We start from the raw sequence: 24,113 nt of genomic DNA on the forward strand, positions 1-24,113 counted from the left end.
GGATCACAGTTCAAAGCCAGCCCAGGCACTAAAATTAGTGAGACTCTCCAATTAATCACTAGAAAACTGAAAGTGCCTCTGGCTCAAGGAGCTGGGCCTTGAGCTGAAAAGCCCAGGGACAGCGCCCAGGCCCAGAATTCAAGCCCCATGAATGACCAAAAAAGAAATATCAAAGTAGGCAGCTGGATGTAGGATCTTAATATATGGAAGCTACTTTACATTTATGCAACATGATGCTGATGATCCCCATTCCAATACTGAAAAAGATGTGAACTACTTATATAATCAAATTTTTGCTTTCCACATATGTATATGATATCCTTTATCCACTTCATAATACTTATATCTTTCCCATTTAACTGTTGTTGAGAAAATTGTGGAGTAATTTTCCCCCAATAGGTTGAAGAACTCAGAACATATTTCATTGAAAATAGATCTAAATCTACTGATAAATAGCTTTATTATGATAATTACATTTTCTTTATATCCATAATCTGTCACTGTATCCAGAAGAGGATTTTATTGCTCTTAAAGGATTTGTTCTTTAAATGGCCGTAATCACAACATAAAAACTACTTAGTTGGTGGCAAATCTACTGTTTAATGATTGGTCCCCAGTGCCTTTCTCTTTGTTGTATTTATAAACCATTGGTCTGTCATTGCTACCATTTATGCATATACATGCACTTGCATTGTTTTATTTATAGTCTGTAGATAAATTTTTCATGCAAATATTGAAAAAAATACTGCTATTTAAATGGTCAGTTATAACAAAGGGGTGATTCTTCAAGTATTCTGAAGCCCATTTCTAAAATGAGAATTTTAAAAGTAATACAGGAGTTGCAATCTGGTATTTTGCTATGTTAGAAGAAATAATTGGATAGTAAGGCATTCTTAGTCTATACAAATTGTGAATGACATAATGCTTAAGATAATACTTTTTTCTTGATTGTGAGGCTTGAACTCAATGTCTGAGAGCTAAACTGAGCTCTTTTGGTCTAGGCTAACACTCTATTTTGATCCACAACTCCACTGTTTGGTTTGCTGGTGGTTAACTAAGGATAAGAATCTCATGGATTTTCCTGTCCAGGCTGGCTTCGCACTGTGATTCTCAGATCTCAGACTCCTGACTATGTAGATTAATGATGAGAGCCAGAGCACTTGGCTTAAGATACTCTCGATACTTCTTTGAGGATTTGTTTTTGGATGGTTTATTTTTTGAGATCTAAGCATATTTTTGATATAAGGATCTTGTCTGATGTATGATTAGTAAAAATTTTCTCCCAATTTGTGGAATTTGTATTTATCTTGCTAGTGTTATCCTTCGTTATGCAGAAACTCTGCACTTTAAGGAAATGCCTTTATCCAGGCTTTCTGGTTTGTGGATCTTTACTTAGAAAGTTCTATGTGTCTTAATTTGTCTGCTATCCCTTCTTGTAATATTTTTAGGGTATCTATCATTATATTGAGCTATTTATTCCATTTGGAATTAATTCTGGCGCATGGGATATATAAGGATCTAACTCATTTGCTGAAGGGGCTGTGTTTCTTCCATGCTGTTTTTTTTTTCAAAGATTAGGTCTAGAACATAGGTCTGTGGGTACATAAATTCCCTGAAAGGAATTCTTCAAAGAAACCACAACCCCATTAATAAGTGGATTAAAGTCTTAAAGAGAGAATGCTCCAAAGAATAAATAAGAATGGCAAATAAGCACATGAACAAATGTTTGACATTTCTGGTCACAAAAAAAAAATACAGGTCAAAACAGCTTTGAGATTCCATCTTATCCAGGTAGATTGATCATTCTCAAGAAAATTAATGATAACAGATGTTGGCAGCAATAGGGTTTAAAGAAATGCTACATCATTGGTGAGAATGTAAACTTGTTCATCCACTGTGGAAAGCAGTATGGAAGTTCCTTGAAAGAATAAACATAGGGTTCAGTGTGAGTCGTTCTGAGCTCCCGTCAAGATACAAATTCTGGCAGCATAGGGGACAGTTCTTTACCAAAAAATGAACCTAAGTAAGCTTTAGCACCACAGAGATCTCAGTCAGGGAGGACAAAGGCAGAATACCAACACGAGAAGACTGCATTGAGCCCCACCAGCCAGGGAGCAGACAGCACTTCTTGGCAGCACAGACCTGCCAGCTGCAGACAGAGCCACACAGATATATGTCATGCCCTGAAGTCAAATAACTACCAACCAAGAATACTGCCCCCAGCTAAGCTCTCATTCATAAGTGAGGGTACAATAAAAACATTCCATTACAGGGAAAAGCTTCAACATTACATAGCTACCAAACCACCATTTCAGAAAATTCTCAAAGATGTTCTACACATAGACAATCAACACAAATGTAATACAGAGAAAGAAATGGCACCTAAAACTCATACCATCTAAGTACCACAAGATCTGTCAAGACACAGGCCCTAATGAAAGCTTTTAAAAATGGTAGGAACTAATAAATATTTCTCAATCCTAACTCTCAATATCAATGGACTTAACTCTCCAATTAAATGACATAGACTCTCTAGTTGGATCAAAAAGCAAGATCCATCGTTCTGCTGTCTTCAAGAGACCCATCTTACCCCAAAAAAACAAATATTTTTTTGAAAGTGAGAGGTTTGAAGAAAGTATATAAAGGTAACAGCCTCCATAAACAGGCTGGATTTGCCATCCTCATATCAGATAAAATAGATAGGAGGAATTTCAATACCAAACTTTAGACTCCATTGCATAGCTATAATAATCAAAACAGCTTAGTACTGTCACAAGAACAGTCCTGAAGACCAATGGAATAGAACTGAGGACCCAGATATTAAACCACAGACCTATGGTCACCTAATCTTTGACAAGGGAGCCAAAAAGAATGGAAGAAAGACAGCCTCTTCAACAAATGGTGCTGGCAGAACTGGTTAAGCATCTGCAGAAAACTAAAGTTGGATCCTTCTTTGTCACCCTGCACTAGAATTAACTCCAAATGGATCAAAGACCTGGAGGTAAAAGCTGACACACTGAAAACTTTACAAGAAGGAATAGGAGGGGCCAGGAGTTTGGCCTAGTGGTAGAGTGCTTGCCTAGCATGCATGAAGACCCGGGTTCAATTCCTTGGTACCACATACAAAGAAAAAAGACAGAAGTGGTGCTGAGGCTCAGGTGGTAGAGCTCTAGCCTTGAGAAAGTACAAGGACAGTGCTCAGGCCCTGAGCTCAAGCCCAGGACTGGAAAAAAAAAAAGAAGAAGAAGAAGAAGAAGGAATAGGAGATACACCAGGCCTCCATGGCAGAGGTTGAAACCTTCTTAATAAGGACCAAGAATCACAACAAGTCAGAGAAAGGCCGGATAAGTGGGACTGCCTTAAACTGCATAGCTTTTGTATGCCAAAGAACATATATTTGTATTTGGTTATTTGAAATTGGATAGGGAAGGGTGGAAAACAAGATGAGGGATGGGGATGTGGCGGAGGAAGATTGGGAAGAAGACATGAGAAAGGATATGAATGTATGTGAATTAATGCACCTTCTATATGGTGAATATAATGTAACCCTTCTATTAATTACCATAAAAATATATGAAAAAAATAAACATAAAGCTCCCCCATGACTATTTTTCCAAATGATCTTGAACAAGGCCACATTAAAGCTACTGGCACAACCATGTTCATTGCAGCATTATTTACCATATCTACCATATGAAATCAATCCAGATGCCCTTCAGTAATTGAAAGGCTAAAGGAAATGTGATTTATATACAAAATGTAATTCAATTCTTCCATCACAAAAAAAATGACATTGCTGCACTGTTATGGAAATGGAAGACTTGGAAAATTCATATTAAGCAAAGTAAGCCAGATCCAAAGAAACATAGACTGCCTGATGTCCCTCATTTGCAACAACTACAATATAGGATATTCTTAGCAGAGAATCACAGCAACTATATGTATATGATCGCATAGAATAATGCTTATTGAAATTTGCTTCAGGAAATGGAAATGAGATTTCTCTAGTGTACTGTTTGCAGTTATCTCTTTTACTTTTCTTATTTTTTTGTGAGTTATGGGGCTTGAACTTGGCCTGGGCACTGCCTCTGAGCTCTTCAGCTCAAGGCTACTCTCCTACCCTTGGGCCAAGCCCCATTTCCCATTTTCTAGAGGTTAATTGGAGATAAAAGTCTCAGGTCCTTTTTTGTCAGGCTGGCTTTGAACCTTGATCTGCAGATTTCAGCCTCCTCAGTAGCTCGGATTACAGGTGTGAGCCACTGAGCCCAGCCAGTTATCTCTTATTCTTTCTTTCTCTTTGTTTTATTTCCTATTGTGTCTAATTTTAAGTTAGATATCTGTCTTGTATATAAGTATCTGATTTGGGGAAGGGAGAGGAGTAACTGAAATGGTAGGACAAAGGTGAACCAAGGCAACAGCTATAGTCACTAAAGACTATTTGGAAATGAAATTACAACTTGTGAGGAGGGGAGTTCTGGGGGAAATGGGAGAAAATTAGGGCGGGTCATAATGTACTTATTTCCTTATATAACTGTAACCACTAGTAACTCAGTTTAACAAAAAAATAAAATGAAAAGTTACTCTTGATAATGGTGAAATATCTTTTTGTTCCTTTTCATTGTCTCTCTACTTTTCATTATTGCCTTGTTGATTTCCTTCTTTGGTACTGTTTTTATATTTAGTGGAATCAGACATAGGAATAGGAAGAAAAAAAAGGTCCAAAATAATATATATTGATGTTGGGTGCCTGTAATTTAATTGCCCCGAAGACTGAAATCCAAAGATCTCAGCCCAGGCAGACAAATCTGAAATTCTTATCTTCAGCTAATTAGTAAGAAATCAGAAGTGGAGGTGCTACTCAAACGGTAACAGGCCATCCTTAAGGAAAATGCTAATGATGGCCCCCAAACAAAACAGAACTAAGACATAGGTTGATATGAAGGTTACCAGTTCATGGTAGACAGGGATTTATTGTTACAATGAATAGGAAAATGTAGAAAAATAAAGAAAATTAATAAGTCAGTTTCAGAAGTGGACTTTTAAAAATTGCCTAAAATTTAACTTATGTGTTATGTTTATGTGTTTCTTTCTATTACTATTAATGATCCTAAAAAAATAACAACACCCTTGCATATCCAGAACAGTAATTCATAAGTACTAATGCCATATGATCCTAAAATACCTATTGATACCTTATATAGTATGTGTGTGTGTTTGTGTTTGTGTGTGTGTGTGTATGTGTGTGTGTGTGTGTATTCTGTCTTCTCCATAGCAAATGATACCATCTATTGGACTGACATGGGCTTCAATAAAATCAGCCGAACTAAAAGAGATCAGACTTGGAAAGAAGATATAATTACAAATGGCTTGGGAAGAGTGGAAGGGATAGCAATTGACTGGATTGCTGGTAAAACTTTTTTTTTTCTTTTTCACTTGACATCTTTTTTTGTTATGGGTTAGGTTGGCTTTATAAAAATTCTGACTATGACTTCTGACAAGTTTTCAAAATTTCTAGCCAAGGGGGTAAATAGTCACTTTTTCCTTTCGTGCTACTCTTTTTAATGCTTTTGAGATTTTCAATATATGTTTTTATGTGGAAGTAGATAATATAGTGTCAACTTTGCCTAACTCTCCTGAGATCTCCAAAGAGCAGGTAAACAACATGTTAGAAGTTTTCTTTTGCCTGCTGTCAGTATGATGTTAAAAAAATCTCTATATTTGAGAATGTAAATTTCAACTTATTTTGGCATATTAATTTATAAGAAGAAAGTTAATCTTATTTTTTGCATATTAAGTTACAACAATGGCTACATTGCTTTAACTAGAAATTATGCACTTAATCTTGAAAGCTCTTGTGCATTTTTTATTTATAATTTACTGTTTAGAAAGTACATAATGGCATATATAGAAAGTATACTATTTATTGGTCACTATGTGAATACTCATAGCATTAATTTTATCCATAACTAAAAAGTAATGTTGGACCACATGACTATGTTATAACAATTCTGTATTTCTTCCAGGTAACATATATTGGTCAGATCATGGTTTCAACTTAATTGAAGTTGCAAGACTCAATGGCTCCTTTCGTTATGTAACTATTTCCCAAGGCCTGGATCAACCAAGATCTATAGCTGTGCATCCTGAGAAAGGGTAATTTATGGATTTACATAATGTTTTTGAGTCCTACATGTGCTTTCTTAAGTTATATTAGGAAACAAGTCCAAACAACCAAAATAATATTTCTTTTTTTGCCATAATATCTGAAATAAAATTCAAAAATAAGCCAGATGCCAGTGGCTCATGGCAGTAAATCTTACCTACTCAGGATGCTGAGATCTAAGGATTCCTGAAACCAATGCTAGAAGTTCCTGAAACCCCTGTTTCTAATTATTATAAAATGCTAGGTATGGGACCTGAAGCTCAAAGTAAGAGAGACCAAACGTGGAGAACCAAAATTCAGGAACAGCGTACAGGCCTTAAATTCAAGCCCCAGGACTAGCACTGAAAACCAAACTAAACCAAACAACAAACAAACCAGGCACAAAAAGTTTAATTTGTTTAGCACATGTATATTTTATTTGAAATTGGAAAAGTCATATTTATTATGAATTTTTGAGCTTATATAAATCCAAATAATACCCCTCACACTTTCCAGATTCTCCTAGTTTTGCCCTGGAATTGTTTAGATAATCAGTTACATAATTAATTTTTGAATCAGTAATGTCCATTTGATCATCGGGACTTTCAAAGCTCCAATGGTAATTTGTGTATCACTGGTTAACAAATTATCATTATTTTAAAAAATTTCCTTCACTGTTTTTATTTTCATTTTGGTGTTCTAGATAAGTATATCTACCTATGTAATTTTTATTTTCACTTTGGAGTTTTCTTGTATTTCAAACTATACACACATATATTTGAAATGAATTCAGTATGCCACTAAGTTCTGGTGTGTTTTTGTTTGTTTGTTTTTTTGTTTAAAAAGTTCTATGAATATTCTTCCACTGTGGCTTTTCACTGTCTACATTCTTGGAAAATGTGCTATTACAATATGCATTTGTGCAAACTTCCTACTACGTCTTACAAACTCACCAAAGGCTAGAGTAAAAAGTAAAATTAAAATATGAATCTACTTATATAAAGCATTTCATGGAATTCCTGTCATCTATTTAAAGTCTATCATTGTTATTTTGTTCATTCTTTTAATCAAGTCTTGTATTTCTTCTTTATCAAATCCTTTCACTTCTATTACTCTCAGTTTTTCCATTAGTATTTCAAACATTTTTTTTATTCAGTGCTATTGTAAGCTTTTTAAAACTTTCCCCATTACTTGCAATGTTCTTCCTCCTATTCATATATTGCTAAGCTTAATTCATCCTTCCTTAATTCATCATTCTGGCATTGGAAAATGGTCATTTTGTTCAGTAAGCAATATCACTTAATTATTGTATTTATATTTGGTTTGTTATTTATACTAAGTATTAGAAAGTAGATTTCATTGCTCTGGCAATGTTTTTTGTTCCTCATCAGACACTGACTCTAGGAGGAGAGGAGTCAAGTGTGATTTTTGATTTATTTTCTCCTCTTAAGGTTACTTCAGTGGCAGCTAAACAACAAGTATTTGACTGATTACTTCTTTTCTCCAGAAAATAATACTGAAGCTTTTCTTTATTCCCCATGAGAGTGATTTTTACCATGATATTGAAACACCACTCAAGAGTGTTTTAAGGAGAAGGCATTTTTTGTTAATGCAATTTTGTACCTTTTAGAGTTAAAGACAAATGAATATATTTTTGTCAAATAAAAATAGAAAAGAAATAAAACTGTAAGCAATGTGTATTTCGAATAAGGTCTCACTTATATAAAACAGCATATGAATGTTCATAAAAATTTGCAGCATTCCCAATTTATTGCATGTTATGTATAATTTTGCAATATTAGCCCTTATGCTTTCTTAATAAAGTTGCATAATTAAATCAGATTATTAATATAGAGTAAATGGAAATAAAGTAGGTTAATATATTAAAAAGGATATATCCAGTATATCCCAGTTTAAGCTAAATGAGGATTATAACAATATATTCAAAAGATGTGTTTGTTAAGTGTGATCTGTGTGTGTGTGTGTGTGGGTCTGTGTGTGTGGGTCTGTGTGTGTGTCTGTGTCTGTGTGTGTCTGTGTGCGTCATGGAGCGTGAAGTAGGCCTGGGTGTTTTCCCTGAGCTCTTCAGCTCAAGACTACTGCCCTCCTTGAGCCAAGCCTCACTTCCTGTTTTCTAGAGATTAACTGGAGATAAGAGTGTCAGGTCCTTTTTTTGTCCGGGCTGGCTTTGAACCTTGATCTTCAGATCTCACCCTTCTTAGTAGCTAGGATTATAGGCATGAGCCACCATGCCCCACTAGGTGGTAGACACGAATAGAACATTTTAGAATGTTAACAATATATTATTCAGTTCTTCATGAACAAAGTAAGTCTGTAAGTAGATAGTTGCTAGTAATTATTCAATTAATTATAACATATTGACATATACCAGGGAGTGTGTCTATATTTAAATAGAAAGAAGAGAAAAATAAAAATAAAAATAAGCTTGGGAATAAAGGAACATTAAGATCAATCCTTTTGTTTTTCCTTATCCTGAAATGAGTTTTATGCCTGTCCTTAAATAAACCAAGAGTCAAATAAGAGATTATCCAGACATATTTAGACAAATTATAATTTATAATCAGAAGCTGTGTTAACATCCCTGGTCAAAGAATATACACACAATATGTGAACAGGTTACTTCTATTGAGAAGAGACCTCTTAAGCATTGTGATTCAAATGGATCTAGGAGGCAGACAAAAGCCATCTTCATAATTGCTATAATGGGCACTGGTCAACCCAAGGTACTCTTTTGTGTTTAGTCTCTCTCTCTCTCTCTCTCTCTCTCTCTCTCTCTCTCTCTCTCTCTCTCTCTCTCTCTCTCTCTCTCTCTCTCTGTCTCTCTCTCTCTCTGTCTCTCCAGAGACTCAGCTCTTCTTCACTGATTTTATCTATTGATTTTATCTGTATCCTTTAAACTACAAATTGTATACATTGCAAGACTACAAACACAATCCTAAACTCAAGATTTTGTTTCTTTTGGCAGTACTGAGGCTCTCAATCAGGGCTTCACTAGCACTCACTTTTTCTTGGCAGGTGCTGTACTAATTGAGACATACCACAGAACATATTTTACTTGTATTATAATAATTTTATAATAATTATGTTTGTATTATTATTGAATAACCATTATTTAAAACTGTACTGTAAATGATAAGATTAGATTCAATCTCCCAACTAAGAGGGCAGAAAGAAGCAGTTAGGGACAAAATGCTATTACATGAGAACATGTTTGATATGGAGGGAAAATATTAAATATAAAGCAAATGAGAGAGTCAAAGAGAGAGAGAAAGACTGAGAGAGGGAGAAAGAGGGAAGAGAGAGAGACAGAGAGAGAGACATTCTCAGTCTGAGACCTGAAATTTGAAGGAAGAAAAATGAACAACCAGAGAGATCAGGAGCAATAAAAGCAGAGCACACAAGATAGAATTGCTGGATATGTTGATAGTGCTTATGGTGTCATTTTTTCAGGGATTTGCTTGACAAGACCAGATATTAACTCAAGATTTTTAATGAGTAACAAATAACTAGAAACTGAAGCTGGCAAACATAGGAACACAGACAGTATCTTGAGCAATAATTTGAATCTATATTAGAGTGTGGATAATTTTTCTTCCCACAGATTCTCCTCATACATACTCTTCACATATTAACAAAAGGTGGGAAGAAATGGTACAAGGAAAGAAAGAGAAAATGAGCATGAAGGGAGGACAAAAATCAGAGTTTAGGAAAAATGTTGATAAGAAAAATGGAATAGGAAATCAGGAGATAGAAATGTAATTTGAAGAATTTTACAAGTGAAGTATCCTCACAGTCTCATTATTGATGCCTTGAATTGTGCTTTCTGGTTCTATATACATACATTTCTAAGCACAATCATAGTTCAATGCAGAGGTTTTTGTTTTAATTTGTTTCATTTTGTTTTTTAGTTTCCATCTTACATTTTTAGGTTTCATACCAATTGCCTTCTACTGTATATCTTCTTTCATTTTCTTTCTTTGGTGAATCTGCTTTTGCTTTCTCTCTCTGTGTGTGTGTGTGTGTGTGTGTGTCTGTGTGTGTGTGTGTGTGTGTGTGTGTGTGTGTGTGTGTGTGTGTGCTAGTCTTGGATTTCGAGTCCAGGGCTGGGGACTGTGAGTTTTTTTGCTCAAGGTTAGGTGTTTTTTTTTTTTTTTTTTTTTTTTTTTTTTTACCATTTGAGCCACAGTTCCACTGCCACCTTTATTGGTGGTTAATTGGAGATAAGGAGTTCACAGCTTTCCTATCACCGCCAGTTTTGAATAGTTATCCTCAAAACCTAAGTAGAAAGGATTACAGGCTTGAGCTACTGACACCCAGCTCTAGAATTACTTATTAAAGTTTTCATAGGAATAATTTCAGCACATAGGAAAAAATAGGGGGTAAAGTAGAAAATGAGAGAAACATTTCCTGCTCCTCATAGGTGATGAGAGTTCAAGATTTCTCAAATTCATATTTCTCATTTCCTCTGGAATATTTATTTGTATGTTTAACAGACACAGAGCATTAATGGGCTCCCTATTGCACCTCTCCCTGCTTTCTTTTCTGCACATGAATCAGTTGAATATGTGTGTATGTTGCAAAAGCAACTGGCATTTTGGAATTTTTACAATTTTTTTTAAATCTTCAAGTCTTGTCATTTCCACTCTCTGAATTGTGGTCAGAATTTCTATACCTCTCCATTGTCATAACTTCAGCACAAACTCAATAGCAAGATCTTAGAGAATATTTTTGCTTCCCTAATCTTTAGCCCATACAACATATATTTTAATCAAAGCTAAAGAATCTTTGGTATTTGTATTATGTAAATATTACTTACCTAGATAGTTAAGGATTATTTTCTGGATAAAATATTCCACATTTACTGTTAACAATACAGCAATTTAAAAGCCATGTTTATTTGCAGGATATATCTGTCATATTCTGAAATAGTAGTAAGGGCATATTTATAATTTGCACACATACTTATTGATTTGTATTTGGAGGGAAAATGTCTAACAATGAATAGTCTGCATAAAATAATTCAAAAATTGATGTCTACAGAATATTAAATAGAAATACCAGTGTTAAAATTCATAATATAGACATAAAGTATTGCATTTTCTTATTCCACTTGAAGTTAAAGCATGGCGGGCGGTTTTACCCTGGGAAAAGGTGACTCATAATGGAGTCAATTAGCTGTATCCAAGATATAAATGTGCCTTGAAAAGTGGGCATGGCGCCTGCTTTCAAACAATAGAGGCTTAAAAGCCATAAAACATAGCCAAATCCAAAGAGAAATCATGTGTGAATTTAGTTCAGCTTGAAAAATCAGCTTCTCCCCTCCATTCACTTTCCTATCCTTTATGGTTAAGCATTACTTCTTTTTTTAAAATTAAATTTCATAATTTTCTTCAGGATAAGAAGTTACTTTCTACTGGAAGCAAAAGTAGAAAAAATCATATTATGATACTGAGAATATTGGCTAAGCTCTCATAGTGCTTATCACCAAGTGGCACAAATAACGTGTGATAACTTTTCAACTTCACTTTATATTTTTATGGTTAATAATAGGTTATTAACATATTTTCTGTCCATGACAAATAATTCTGATTGTTACATATTAATGGACTAATCATGTCAATCAATTCAAAATATTATTTCACTACTCATTAAGTACATTTGAAAACAGAATAAGATTAGCAATGGGTTTATTATATCTAATATGTATATATTTAATCTTTCAATTACTTTAAATAAGTTCAATTTCTGAAACTTTCATTTAAATTTTCAATCTACACATGAGTAGATTTTTCTCATGACTTCTTTATTAAGTTTTTGCCAATAAAATCTTGGTTGAATTTCTGGCTACAAAGGTTTCCCATCTGATTTATAGGATTTGTAAATACTAAAGGAAGATTTTTCAGAATTAATATTTTGGAAGTCAAGTTTTACCTCGTAGTAAATTTCAGACACATTTATTTTATACAAGATTATTAGAAAAACTCATCTATCAAAATAAATAAAATCAGAAATTGAAGAGAATACATACATGTTATGTGGATTAAGTTTACACATAGTTAAATAGTAACTCCATCAAGAATATAAAAATATTATAGTGGGTCTCTTTATTTTCTATGTGCAATCTCATCTCTCCTCTGTTTGATTTCTATGCTTTTGTATATAAATACAAGCATAGAATACACAACCAATGTTACCTGAATAGAATAAATGATTGACTGATTACCTTATTTTCTAAACAGTAGTCTTTGCTTTTATGTGATAGATTAAAAACTTCACTGGATATAAATTTCAAATTTGACTGGATCGTATTTTTTTACAGGAATTAATTTCTGATGTGTCATATAAATACAAAATTTGTTTTATGAAAAAGTGAAAAATGGATAAGTTAAACATTTGCTTTCCTACGTTTCCTTTCTGACATTTTACTTTGACAGATGTTTTCTTTCTATATTTTATTCCATTTTGTGTTTGTGCCTGTTAAAATAAGATTGTCTTCTGCATAGAAACACCATACGATATTTTACAAAGCCAAAATTACAGTAATAATTCATTTATTATAATAAACAGAATTTAAGTTTTTGAAACACATATGTGCACATATACAAATTAAATATTAATTCTGTTTTTTAAATTTTCTAATTATCAAGTAGTATAGATATTATTATGATAGTGTTGATCAAAAATAACTGCATTCATTGAGTATACACTTTAATGGATGGAAAAACAAAATGCTATCATGTGGCATACCTCTGTATTCCCAATGCTAAGCAGGCTGAAACAGGAGGATTGGGTGTTCAAAGCCAGCCTGGAAAAAAATGTTTTAAAACTAAATGAATAAATCATTGAATCATAATGTAAAGAAATGTAGGCACATATTTTCAACTCTATCTCTCTGCTTTGCTTATGTTGGTCAGACATTGCAAAGGAAAATTTTATTGAATTTTTAATTTATTCATTGAATTACTATGGCTTGGTTGCCTAAATATTCTTAATATTAGTAATGATGTAAGTATTCATTTAAACATGGCTTCATACTTCTGAATTGATTTTCTATTAGTGTGAGCATTATTGTTGTTAAGATTGGTAATTATTTTTTAATTTATTTTTATGTCACTGTAATTTACCAATTTGATTTCAGCTTCCTTTTCTGGACTGAATGGGGACAGATGCCCTGCATTGGGAAAGCTCGCTTAGATGGCTCAGAGAAGGTTACCCTTGTAAGCCTCGGGATCACATGGCCCAATGGCATCTCCATTGACTATGAGGTCTGTTGGGTTTCTTTTAAATATTTAAAGTGCCTTAACTGTCAACATACATTAGTCAGTTTTTAGTGTCTATGTGTTTTCTTAATAAAACAATCACCAAAAGCTTGTAATGTTGCTTCTCAATCGATCCTTAGGAAAATAAATTATACTGGTGTGATGCTCGCACAGACAAGATAGAAAGAATTGACCTTGAGACTGGAGGGAATCGAGAGATGGTGCTGTCAGGGAACAATGTGGATATGTTTTCAGTTGCAGTCTTTGGGGCTTACATCTACTGGTCTGACAGGTAATTTATTTTTTCATAACTATTTGAGTCTCAAAATGTTATTTCAGTGCCACTTACTTTGCCCTTGCAAGATTAGCCATACCTTAGCAAGGTTGCAGAAAGGATCTTACAAAACTATATAAATTCCACAGAAAAGGCAAGCACTCTGGTTATTCCAGGCTCACACATTTTCATATCACAGGCTAAAGTTGGCTTCTTTCCTTTCTGTTGGGCCATCTGTTATCCTCCTCAACTTCACTAACTTTTTTGAGTTTAATTAAAGAGTACTGATTATGTATGTTCCACCATTTTGCAGAGCACATGCCAATGGGTCGGTGAGAAGGGGCCACAAGAATGATGCCACAGATATAGTAACCATGAGAACTGGCCTCGGAGTCAACCTGAAGGAGATCAAAATTTTTAACCGAGTGAGAGAGAAAGGTCAGCATCCTTAAAAGAATCGAAATGAATGTATAGTTTTATTTTTCCTTTCTTTGAACATATGCTGGACTTAAATTAAGGGTTAATACTTATGTGAGTTCAAACTCTAAATCTTAGGTTTTTTTCATGGAATTTTCTCTAAAACACATAGAGTAGCCCAAGGAAATGTTAACAGTTCATATCTAGGTTTATTTTTCTAGCACAGCACAATGCATGTTACATTTAGCACACATATTAAAAAGTATTGGCTTAAAAATAGTGATAAACACACAATTTTCAGAATTTTAAAAAGTAGGATATAAGAATAAAAAATAAAACTTTGCTTGAGATTATCCCTTAATTCAGATTTTAGGCTTTCTTTTTATATTTCAGTTCGAGAGTCATGAACTTGGAGCTTAGACACCAATCTTGAATTCTTTTACTCAAACTAGTGCTTTACTACTTCAAACCACAGTGCCACTTAGGTTTTCTGGTGGTTGATTAGAGATAAGAATCTCACAGATTTTCCTGTCCAAGCTGGATTTGAATGATGATTCTCAGGTCTCATCCTCCTCAGTAGCTAGGATTGCACTGTGAGCCATTAGAGTCCAGTTTATATATTTTTTTAATATAAAAGATGCCATGGCTGCAGAATATGCTGTTTCTAATATACAATATTCCCAAATGCTTACTTTATTAAATGTGTATTCTGACATTGGGATCCAGTTATTTGTGTATTAAAAAATCCCAATTGCTTTTGTTGAACTTTGGATAATAATTATAGAGAATTATTCTAAAGAATTAGCTTGATTTAGAAATCTTAGGAATATGCTATACCTTTATTCAAAATTTAAGTAAATTGTTAAATATATATATATATATATCTGCATGCCTATATATGCATGTACGTATACAAATATAAGAATGAAAATAGGCATATTGGAGCACAAATCATCAAAATAGAAGTGATAAAAATAAGAGAAAAAATAGATATTCATGTAAATATATGCATGCATAGATATTTGGTGAATTCACATTTTATTTTGTGTTACTTTCCCCAAATATTGTTATATATCTTGGTATACAATGTATGCAAAATGTTTATATCAACTTATTTAAAGAAAATTGTGGTGATTGTGAGGAAGCAGAACAATACATTTCTTTGAAATGAAACCCAAGATTTTAAACTACTGTGATGTGTGTGTGTGTTATGTGTGTTGTGTGTGTGTGGTGTGTGTGTGCCTGTGCACATGCGTTCTTGAGCACCTATTCTAGGACTTGAACTGAAGGCCTGAGCATTCTCTGATCTTTGTAGTTCAAAGCTAATGTTGTATTGTTTGAGCCACAGCATTTTTTGGATCTTAATCAGAGATAAGAGTCCCACTTACTATCCTGCTCCAGCTGTCTTCAAAATGAAATCCTGCAATCTTAGCCTACTGAAAAGCTAGGATTACAAGCACGAGCCAACAGAAACCACCTAATGTCTGTAATTTTTATTTATTTTTGTTTTATTTTGTTGTCAAGATAATGTGTAGAGGGGTTACTTACATTCATCAGGTAATGGATGTATTAATTATTGAATACTGATACCCTTTTTTCATGGTTTTGTCCCCCTTTCCCTTCCCCCATCCCTCCTAATCATCTTGTTTTTTCCCTTCCCTGCCCTATTTCAAATAAACATATATACAATATACAAGGTAACAAAGTCAGATACAGTAACCACAAGAGATTAACCATAAGTTGAAAAAATGAGAAAAGAAATAACTTCACATAGTACATTAAGAACAATAATCACAAAGATAAGACTTTTTTTCCCATAATCTAGAGTTTATTTTGTTTAGTCTCATCCTGTATCACCATACTTGCATAGCTCTTGAGCTATTGTGATCCTCTGCTAGGAGAATCCTAGATGTGCACACATGAGGGAAGCCATGCAGCCTATGCTACTTTGGGTCTGGCTTACTTCACTTAATAGAAATTTTTAGATATGGAACCAACACAGATGCCCCTCAGTAGATAAATGGATCAAGATTTGATATTTATATACAATGGAGTTCTATGCTGCCATCAGAGATTACCCTATTGTCTGTGATTTTTTAAAGAAAATTTTAGTCTTTAATTGGTTATTGACCTCCCTAAAATTAACAAAGGTTAGATTATTGAATATTAATCACATTTATAACTTAATATTTCTGCATGAGGAAACCTTATTGAAAATCAAAATGGAAATAAACATGTGTCTCTATGTTCATTTTGTTTTCTTCCTTAGGGACCAATGTTTGTGCCAAGGACAATGGTGGCTGTAAGCAACTCTGCCTTTATCGAGGAAATTCCCGGAGAACTTGTGCTTGTGCCCATGGATATTTGGCAGAGGATGGAGTTACTTGCCTAAGGCATGAAGGCTATTTGCTCTATTCAGGGAGAACAATATTAAAAAGTATACATCTTTCTGATGAAGCCAATTTAAATTCTCCAATAAGGCCATATGAGAATCCCCACTACTTCAAGAATGTCATTGCATTGGCTTTTGACTATAGCCAAAAAAAGAAAGGTACCAACCGCATATTTTACAGTGATGCACACTTTGGAAATATACAGCTTATTAAAGATAACTGGGAAGACAGACAAGTAATTATTGAAAGTAAGTACAACAATTTGATTAAAATAGTCATATGGAAATGGGAATTTTGGATTTCAAGAAATAATAGCAGTGATGGTATGAGTCAACTTTGTGTACTCCTAGAATTTCTATTTCAAAATGGATATGGCTGTATTGTCCAGATACCCAAAAATATCAAAGAAGCAGTTTATTGCAAGCCTGGGCAAGCAGTGCATTATCAATGTTAGCAATCTGACAGTGTTTATTGTAAATAATGCAATATAATATCACAATTGATCATAAAATGGGTGAAATCATATTTTAAAGCAGAGAATACTGAGTTATATTGATCATATTTTCTTAGATGTGTATCTGGCATTTTCAGATATTTATGTGTATATAAACTCACACACAGGATTATAGCTGTGAGCAACTACTATCCAGTGGAATTACATATTTTAATATAGAGTTTAATAAGGAAAGTTTCTTGTAGAAGTTACTGAATTAAATTTAAATTATTTAATTTTAAAGCCTTATATTGTACATTATCCCCATATTTCAGATCCACCTTGTTCTTATGACATGACATGTCAAGGGCCATTGTCCTCCTTTGTCCTGATCTTTTCCCTCCCCACAAAGTTTCCATATATTCCCCAATTCTGCTTCAACTAGTTTGAAGTTTTTTCTTTTAGTTATTTTTAAATTATAGTATGCAGATAAATTTATGATGTATTCAATAATATAGAATTAAATGTGAAAGTCATTTTCATTGCCATCAGTATCATTACATTAACTTACCCATAACTGACTATTCCCTTTGCCTCCAGAATTCTATATATGTTCCTAAGAATGTACATAAGTATATCAACTTTAATTATAAAACTGAGATATTTCTTACACTTTTGTAAGTCTGTACTGCACTCAGATTACATGTTTTGTGTAATCATTTTCTTTTTGATTAATATCAGTTATTTCTGGTAATTCATTATGGCCTTTTTATGCTACAATAAATAGTTCTGTGTATCAACATGTTCATTCACACAGGGTGATATTTCCTAACCCAAGAAACTTAGAACATTTACCAATACACTCAGTGGGTATTTGTTTAGTTCTTAAGGATGTTCAGGTACTTCCACATTCACTAATTGTACCGGATTGTACATTTCTTTTTTTTTTTTTTTTTGGGTTAAAATCTTTCTCTACCAGCAGACTTGGAACTTTCAATCTCTCTACCCCAGATTCTTCTCCCCAGATTTGTCTCAGCATTTTTTTTTGTCATTATGGAATCAAACTATGTCACTGTCACTTATCAGTAGGGGAAATTTAGCAACAATTTTATTTTAAAATATCACTGGGAAAATTTACTGTACTTATGAATCTTCACCCTTCAGAGCATGTCTCTTTAATATCCTTTGTGGGGAAACAGACAAATATACATAAGTACCTTCTAAAAGAAACCATAAGTTTGAAAGAGTATTTGTCCTCATTATATATTTAAGAAGCAATCTTTTTTCATATATTTTTATTGTAATTAATAGAATGGTTACATGATATTTGCCAGATAGATGGTGCATTAATTCCCATACATTGATACCCTTTCACATGTCTTGGTCCCCATTTCCATCCCCCCCACCCCCACCCCTCATCTTGTTTTCCCTGGTTCCCTATCCAATTTCAAACAACCAAATACAAATATATCCAATATATCAGATAACAAAGTGAGATACTGTAACAATATGAGATAACCAAGGGACAGCAAAAGAGATGAGAAATAACATAGTACCTTAAGAACAACAATCATTCATTATATGGCTTATGTTTCTATATCCTAGAGATCCTTTCATTCAGCGTCCTACTATATGGCCTTTTGTATCAAGGTTTTGCTCTATTGCAAATCTCTGCTAGGAGAGCCCAAGGTTTCTACTGATTATGACAAATGAGGGAAACCATTGAGCCTAAGTTCCTTTGAGTCTGGCTCACTTCACTTAATATGATTTTTTCTAAGTCTTTCCATTTCCTAACAAATGGGGCAATGTCATTCTTTCTGAAAGCAGCATAGAATTCCATTGTGTACAAATACCACATCTTGTTGATCTACTCATCAATTGAGGGACATCTAGGTTGGTTCCATATCTTTGCTATGCTAAATAGTGCTGCAATGAACATTGTTGTACTACACTGTTGGTGGGAGTGCAAACTCGTTCAACCACTACGGAAAGCAGTATGGCAGTTCCTCAAAAGACTAAACATAGAGCTCCCCTATGACCTAGCAATTCCACTACTTGGCATTTACCTAATCATCCAGAAACAAGAAGCAACCTTTTTTATATGAAACAATGAGGAATACGAACACTAGAGTTTAACAAGTTTGGATACAAGGTAGACATTCACTAAGGAATGAGCAACAAACCTGCTGTTTCAAGAAAAATGACCTATTTTATATGTTACAAGTAATAAACTGTTATGTTTTTAATTAAAAACTCATGTTTAGAAGAACTTGTTCACTGAAATACACTTGACTTTTTCCAATATTTTAAAATATTGGAAAGTATATTGAGAAGTATATTGATGTGAACTGATAGGATTTGGGGGAATACAGAATAATGAAGATAAATGTGTCAGGAAACCTATCATTCATATATAAATAATCCATTGAAAGAACAAGATATGCCAGTAGATTTTAATGAGATACAGGAAAACTTCATTATTGTTTTCACTTGGACATTGGAATTGACCTGCAAATATTTGACACCTGAGTGTTGCTGAGATAATTGGACCACAATGACACCACAGTTCAGATAAGAGAAGAATCAATGGATTTTTTTTTTGCTAGTCCTGGGGTTTGAACTCAGGGTATGAGCACTGTCCTAAGGCTTTCTCAAGGCTAGAGCTCTACCACTTGAGCCACAGCACCACTTCCGGAATTTTCTATCTATGTGGTACCAAGAAATAGAATCCTGGTCTCGTGTATGCTAGGCAAGCACTCTACCACTAGGCCAAACTCCCTGCCTGGGAAGATTCAATAGATGAGAATAGAGCTTCTCCCATCAAAACGAGTATTTGAATATCTTTTATTCACTATTCTAAGTTTTAAAAGAAATTGATATTCAAAATTCTTTTACATTCAAATGTCTAATATGGTAAATAAGTTTTCAAGGATTCCACAGACCAAAGTATTTTGGAATTGTCAGTAATATATGAGAATCTATTCCAAAGTAAAAACTACACTGGGGACCATAGAGCTCTGAAAATCTTAGTGCAAAAACCAGCGAAAGCACCTGAAAACAAGAATTGGATCGATATAATTAAGGAACTTGTATATGAATGACTTGAGATTAAGCTGGAGGAGCAGGGAAGAATCTAGTATTGAAGAACATGATTTTCCAAGAATTTTAGTCTATGGGCCAAAAAAATGAATGAATAAATGAACTTAAACTAAAAAGGATGGAGGTCTGGCTGAAGAGGAAGAGTAATGAATAGGAAATACAAATCCTGAGTTAAAGAAATGTAATAACACTTTCTTCATTTGATTAAGTATAAAGGCTTTTTGAAGTTAGAAATTCCATAGGATTTTACATTGTTTCTGATCATCTCTCAACAGTAATGAAACAAGCTGAAAAGTATGAATTAAAGTATATAAACATTCAAATCCATTCTAATTCTCTCAGCCATTATCAGAGCAAATACAATAAATAACCCTATAGTTACCAGGTAACCTAAATGTACAGGGAAGAAATGAGTCAAATGAGAATTGAGATTGGAACTTTGCCATACAGATTCCATTTTCCTGGAATTTTCTATGAGCTTCTTAGGATCAAGTTTTGATCACCATTAAAATAGAGAAACCACTCATAATTATTGAGAATATTTTTTACAAGAACACATACACATATAAAGAACTTACAAATAAACAGAATTTTAATTTTAAACTTTGCATTTCTAGACATACATGCAAATAATCCAAGATATTTGGTTTTTCTTATATTATTTTTACATGGGCACTATGCTACTAATAATCAGAAATATTTTCTATATTATAGACAAAAAGTAGGGGATTACCCTCTAAGTAGAACTTAAAATTTGAGATCAGTGTATACTTATAATTTAGGTGAAAATTTTTAGATATTTTACTTTGTATCACCTATTCTTACCTAGAAGATGTTGTTTAATCATTGTAGTACTACCCCTGAAATTTATGGGACAATTTATTGTTTCACTTGATAGACTCACCCCAATAAAAGTAAAGAAAATAATTATAATGTGAAATGAATCAACAAAAGAAAGTGACTACTGATACAAGTCACATGACAGTTTTTATTTTGCTAACTAATTTATCACATCTGCAATAATAAAGTTTCATTCTATCATTACTAACTGTCAGACATATTTATAGAAGCTTGTAACTGAACTTAAACTACCAAAGCCATAATTCTTTTAGGGATCTTTTCTTGGAGAAAAGGAGAAAACAGGCTCTATCCTTTCATTTTATGATATATGTATATGAACTGTTTTTGCTAGGAGGTTTAAAATAAGGGATGGCAAGGACCATTAAATTCAATTCAATATCTATTATGTGCTCATAATATGCCACAGATTATTAGGTATGGCTAAATTAAGATCCAATTATCTCCTTTCTCACCTCTGGCTATTCACTGTATGAACACATGAAAATAACTTGGCTCACTATGCTTATATATAGAGACAAGACCTATGGCTATGACACTTTTGCAAATTTTGAGATTGTCTTTGACTCACACACATACTAGACATTGATACAGCATACTTATGAAAGTAAATCAAAGACACTGCTAATCTACAGAAACAAAATAGGCTTTTCTGTGAATAATAAAGCAAGAACTCACAGCAGAGAGAATGTACAAGCATCTGATTTGGGACTCTGGTACCCTTGATCTAATCAAGGATTTAAACCATGGATGTGGGCAAGGCGTTGTAAAGGATAGCAAGTTGGAAATAAAGCTGTTTCGTCTGTTGTCAGAGTGAGTGACTGCTAGAATGTTACCCTAAATGCGTTGGACCACAGAAATACCCCAGCGTCCCACACTGATCTCAGTCCACTGGAAATTTTTGGCTCTGTAAATTCTCCTATGTCCCACGGAACAAAAACTCAATTGAATTGTGAAGGAAAAAGCTATAGTCCAAGGCCCAGCAGTCAAATTAAAACAAATACCATGATGCAGGAAGATAAAACAAAGCAATGAAAACAAATGCCACCATGCAAAGAGACAAAACAAAGCTAAAAAAGTATTTATACACACATATATGTATATATATATACGTATATGTATATACATATATTTATTTTCTGGTCTGTCGTGGGGCTTGAACTCTGGGCCTAGGCGCTGTCTGTAAAGTCTTCAGCTCAAGGTTAGTGCACTATTACTTGAGCTACAGCTCCTATTTTCTAGTACTTAATTAGTAATTGAAGTTAAAAGTCTCTTGGACTTTAGTGCTCCGGACTGGCTTTGAATCATGATCCTTAGATCTCAGCCTGCTAATTAGCTACTTTGAAAATTCAGCTTTAATTACTATGAATTTTTCAGAAATACAATTTTGAAAAATAAAACACCAAAATCCAAAGATAAATGAAAATGAAAGAAATCAAACATTCTGAATTTCCAAGTTTGTGTGTGTGTGTGCGTGTGTGTGTGTATGTGTGTGTGTGTGATTGTGGGATAGAGTACATCAAAGAGAAAGACACTTTACAGCCAGTGAAAGAAACAAATATTATGAAATCAAAAGGCCAAATTATATGCATTGAAATAAGAAAAAGTAAATGTGTTGTGAATGAAAAATACAGTCTTTATTATTAAAATACATTAAAACTGTGGATGTAATATAGTTTATGCTTTGTAGCAGTCAGAGCATAGGCACAAATAAAATACTAATTCCAGAACAGCAATCAAATTCATTTAGAAAAAGAAAACATAAGAAACTTGATGGTTTACATGTCATTCCATAGAATTGCCATCTCCAAAGAGAGCAAACAATAGAATGAGCAGCAAGAATATTCTGTGCCTATCATATGTGTTCTGATCATTAGAACTTCTTATATAATACAATACGATGTTAGATGATTTTTAAAAGTCATTTTCACTGTTTTTTGTATAATATTTCTGGACAAAGTATAAAAATATAATATTCATGCTAGGTTATCTATGAACTATGACTAAACCTACATTTGATGGTAAAAAATAATCTATTCAATGAAATATAGAAGGATTAATTAGTGGAATTGAATAACAAAGTTAGAAGAATGACGTAGCAGCTAAGGCAAAAACATTCTGTGACAGAGTTATTTCACACTGGGTAATACAAAGTGTGAACTTTAGTTTTCTTTTTAAAAGATGTATGCCATTAATTCAGCAGATAAATCAATGTTTGATGAATTATAAATAGTTTTTAAGCATGAAAATGATGAGTTCAATTATTTTTTTAAGTAAACAGAAGACTACTTCCGGAATTATGTATGACATAAGAAAATCCAAAGTTCCCAACTAAAAGGTGACTGGAATTGGCCTATTGTTTAAAGAATAGGAACACCAATTCCACACAACTATTAAAATGTGCTCAGGTTTTCAGATTTATTTGCAGGAATCAAGCTTTACCAAAAATCAATATGTATTCTTTAAAAATTCCACCATCTGACTGCTATATTTAGCTTCTCAGTACAATCCATTTATTAAAAATGCAGGGGCAGGAGAGTTTGGCCTTGTGGTAATAGTGCTTGTCTAGCATGCACAAAGACCGGGTTCGAAGCTGGAAGTGGTGCTGTGGCTCAAGTGATAGATTTCTACACTGAGAAAGTCCAAAGACAGTGCTCAGACCCTGAGTTTAAGGCCCAGGACTGGCAAAAAAAAAAAAAGCCAATGGCAAAAATACATAGGGATCCCTGAGCTCTGGTGGTTCACAGCTGTAATCCTAGCTACTCAGGAGGCTGAGATCTGAGGATCACGATTCAAAGCCAGCGTGGGTTTGAAAGTCTGTGAGACACTTATCTCTAATTAATGATCAGAAAGCCAGAAGTGATGCTGTGGCTCAAAGTGGTAGAGGACTAGTCTTGAGCTGAAGTGCTCAAGGACAGTGCCTAGCCGGAGAGTTCAAGCCCCATGATTGACCGAACCAAAAAAAAAAGTATATAGGTGTGTGTGTGTGTGTGTGTGTGTGTGTGTGTGTGTGTGTGTGTGTGTGTGTGTAGAGGAAGAAGTTTGGTATACAAGGATAATAAAAGTCAAGGTATTAAAAGACTATATTAAAACATACTATGTGACTGTTTCCCAGAACAAAAATTCACATATAAATTTTTCTTTTTTGGAGTTTTAACTAGATAGCTTTAAGAATAACATAATTAGGCTGGGTGTGGTGGCTCATGCCTGTAATCCT

At 33.7% G+C, this 24,113-nt stretch overlaps 1 protein-coding gene across 1 annotated transcript in view; it reads left to right on the plus strand.

The window, feature by feature from the left end:
* The window catches only part of Lrp1b (LDL receptor related protein 1B), a 1,652,823-nt gene that overhangs the window by 1,224,097 nt on the left and 404,613 nt on the right, over positions 1 to 24,113 (plus strand). Inside the window, exons 36-41 of the mRNA XM_090342868.1 lie at positions 5,273 to 5,407; positions 6,024 to 6,153; positions 13,302 to 13,428; positions 13,563 to 13,714; positions 14,010 to 14,134; positions 16,383 to 16,754. Coding sequence (XP_090198994.1) covers positions 5,273 to 5,407; positions 6,024 to 6,153; positions 13,302 to 13,428; positions 13,563 to 13,714; positions 14,010 to 14,134; positions 16,383 to 16,754 — 1,041 coding nt within the window. The remainder of the gene's footprint in view (positions 1 to 5,272; positions 5,408 to 6,023; positions 6,154 to 13,301; positions 13,429 to 13,562; positions 13,715 to 14,009; positions 14,135 to 16,382; positions 16,755 to 24,113) is intronic.

This window comes from Megascapheus bottae, chromosome 12 (genome assembly GCF_031878675.1).
Source record: "Megascapheus bottae isolate mThoBot1 chromosome 12, mThoBot2.hap1, whole genome shotgun sequence".
NCBI lineage: Eukaryota > Metazoa > Chordata > Mammalia > Rodentia > Geomyidae > Megascapheus > Megascapheus bottae.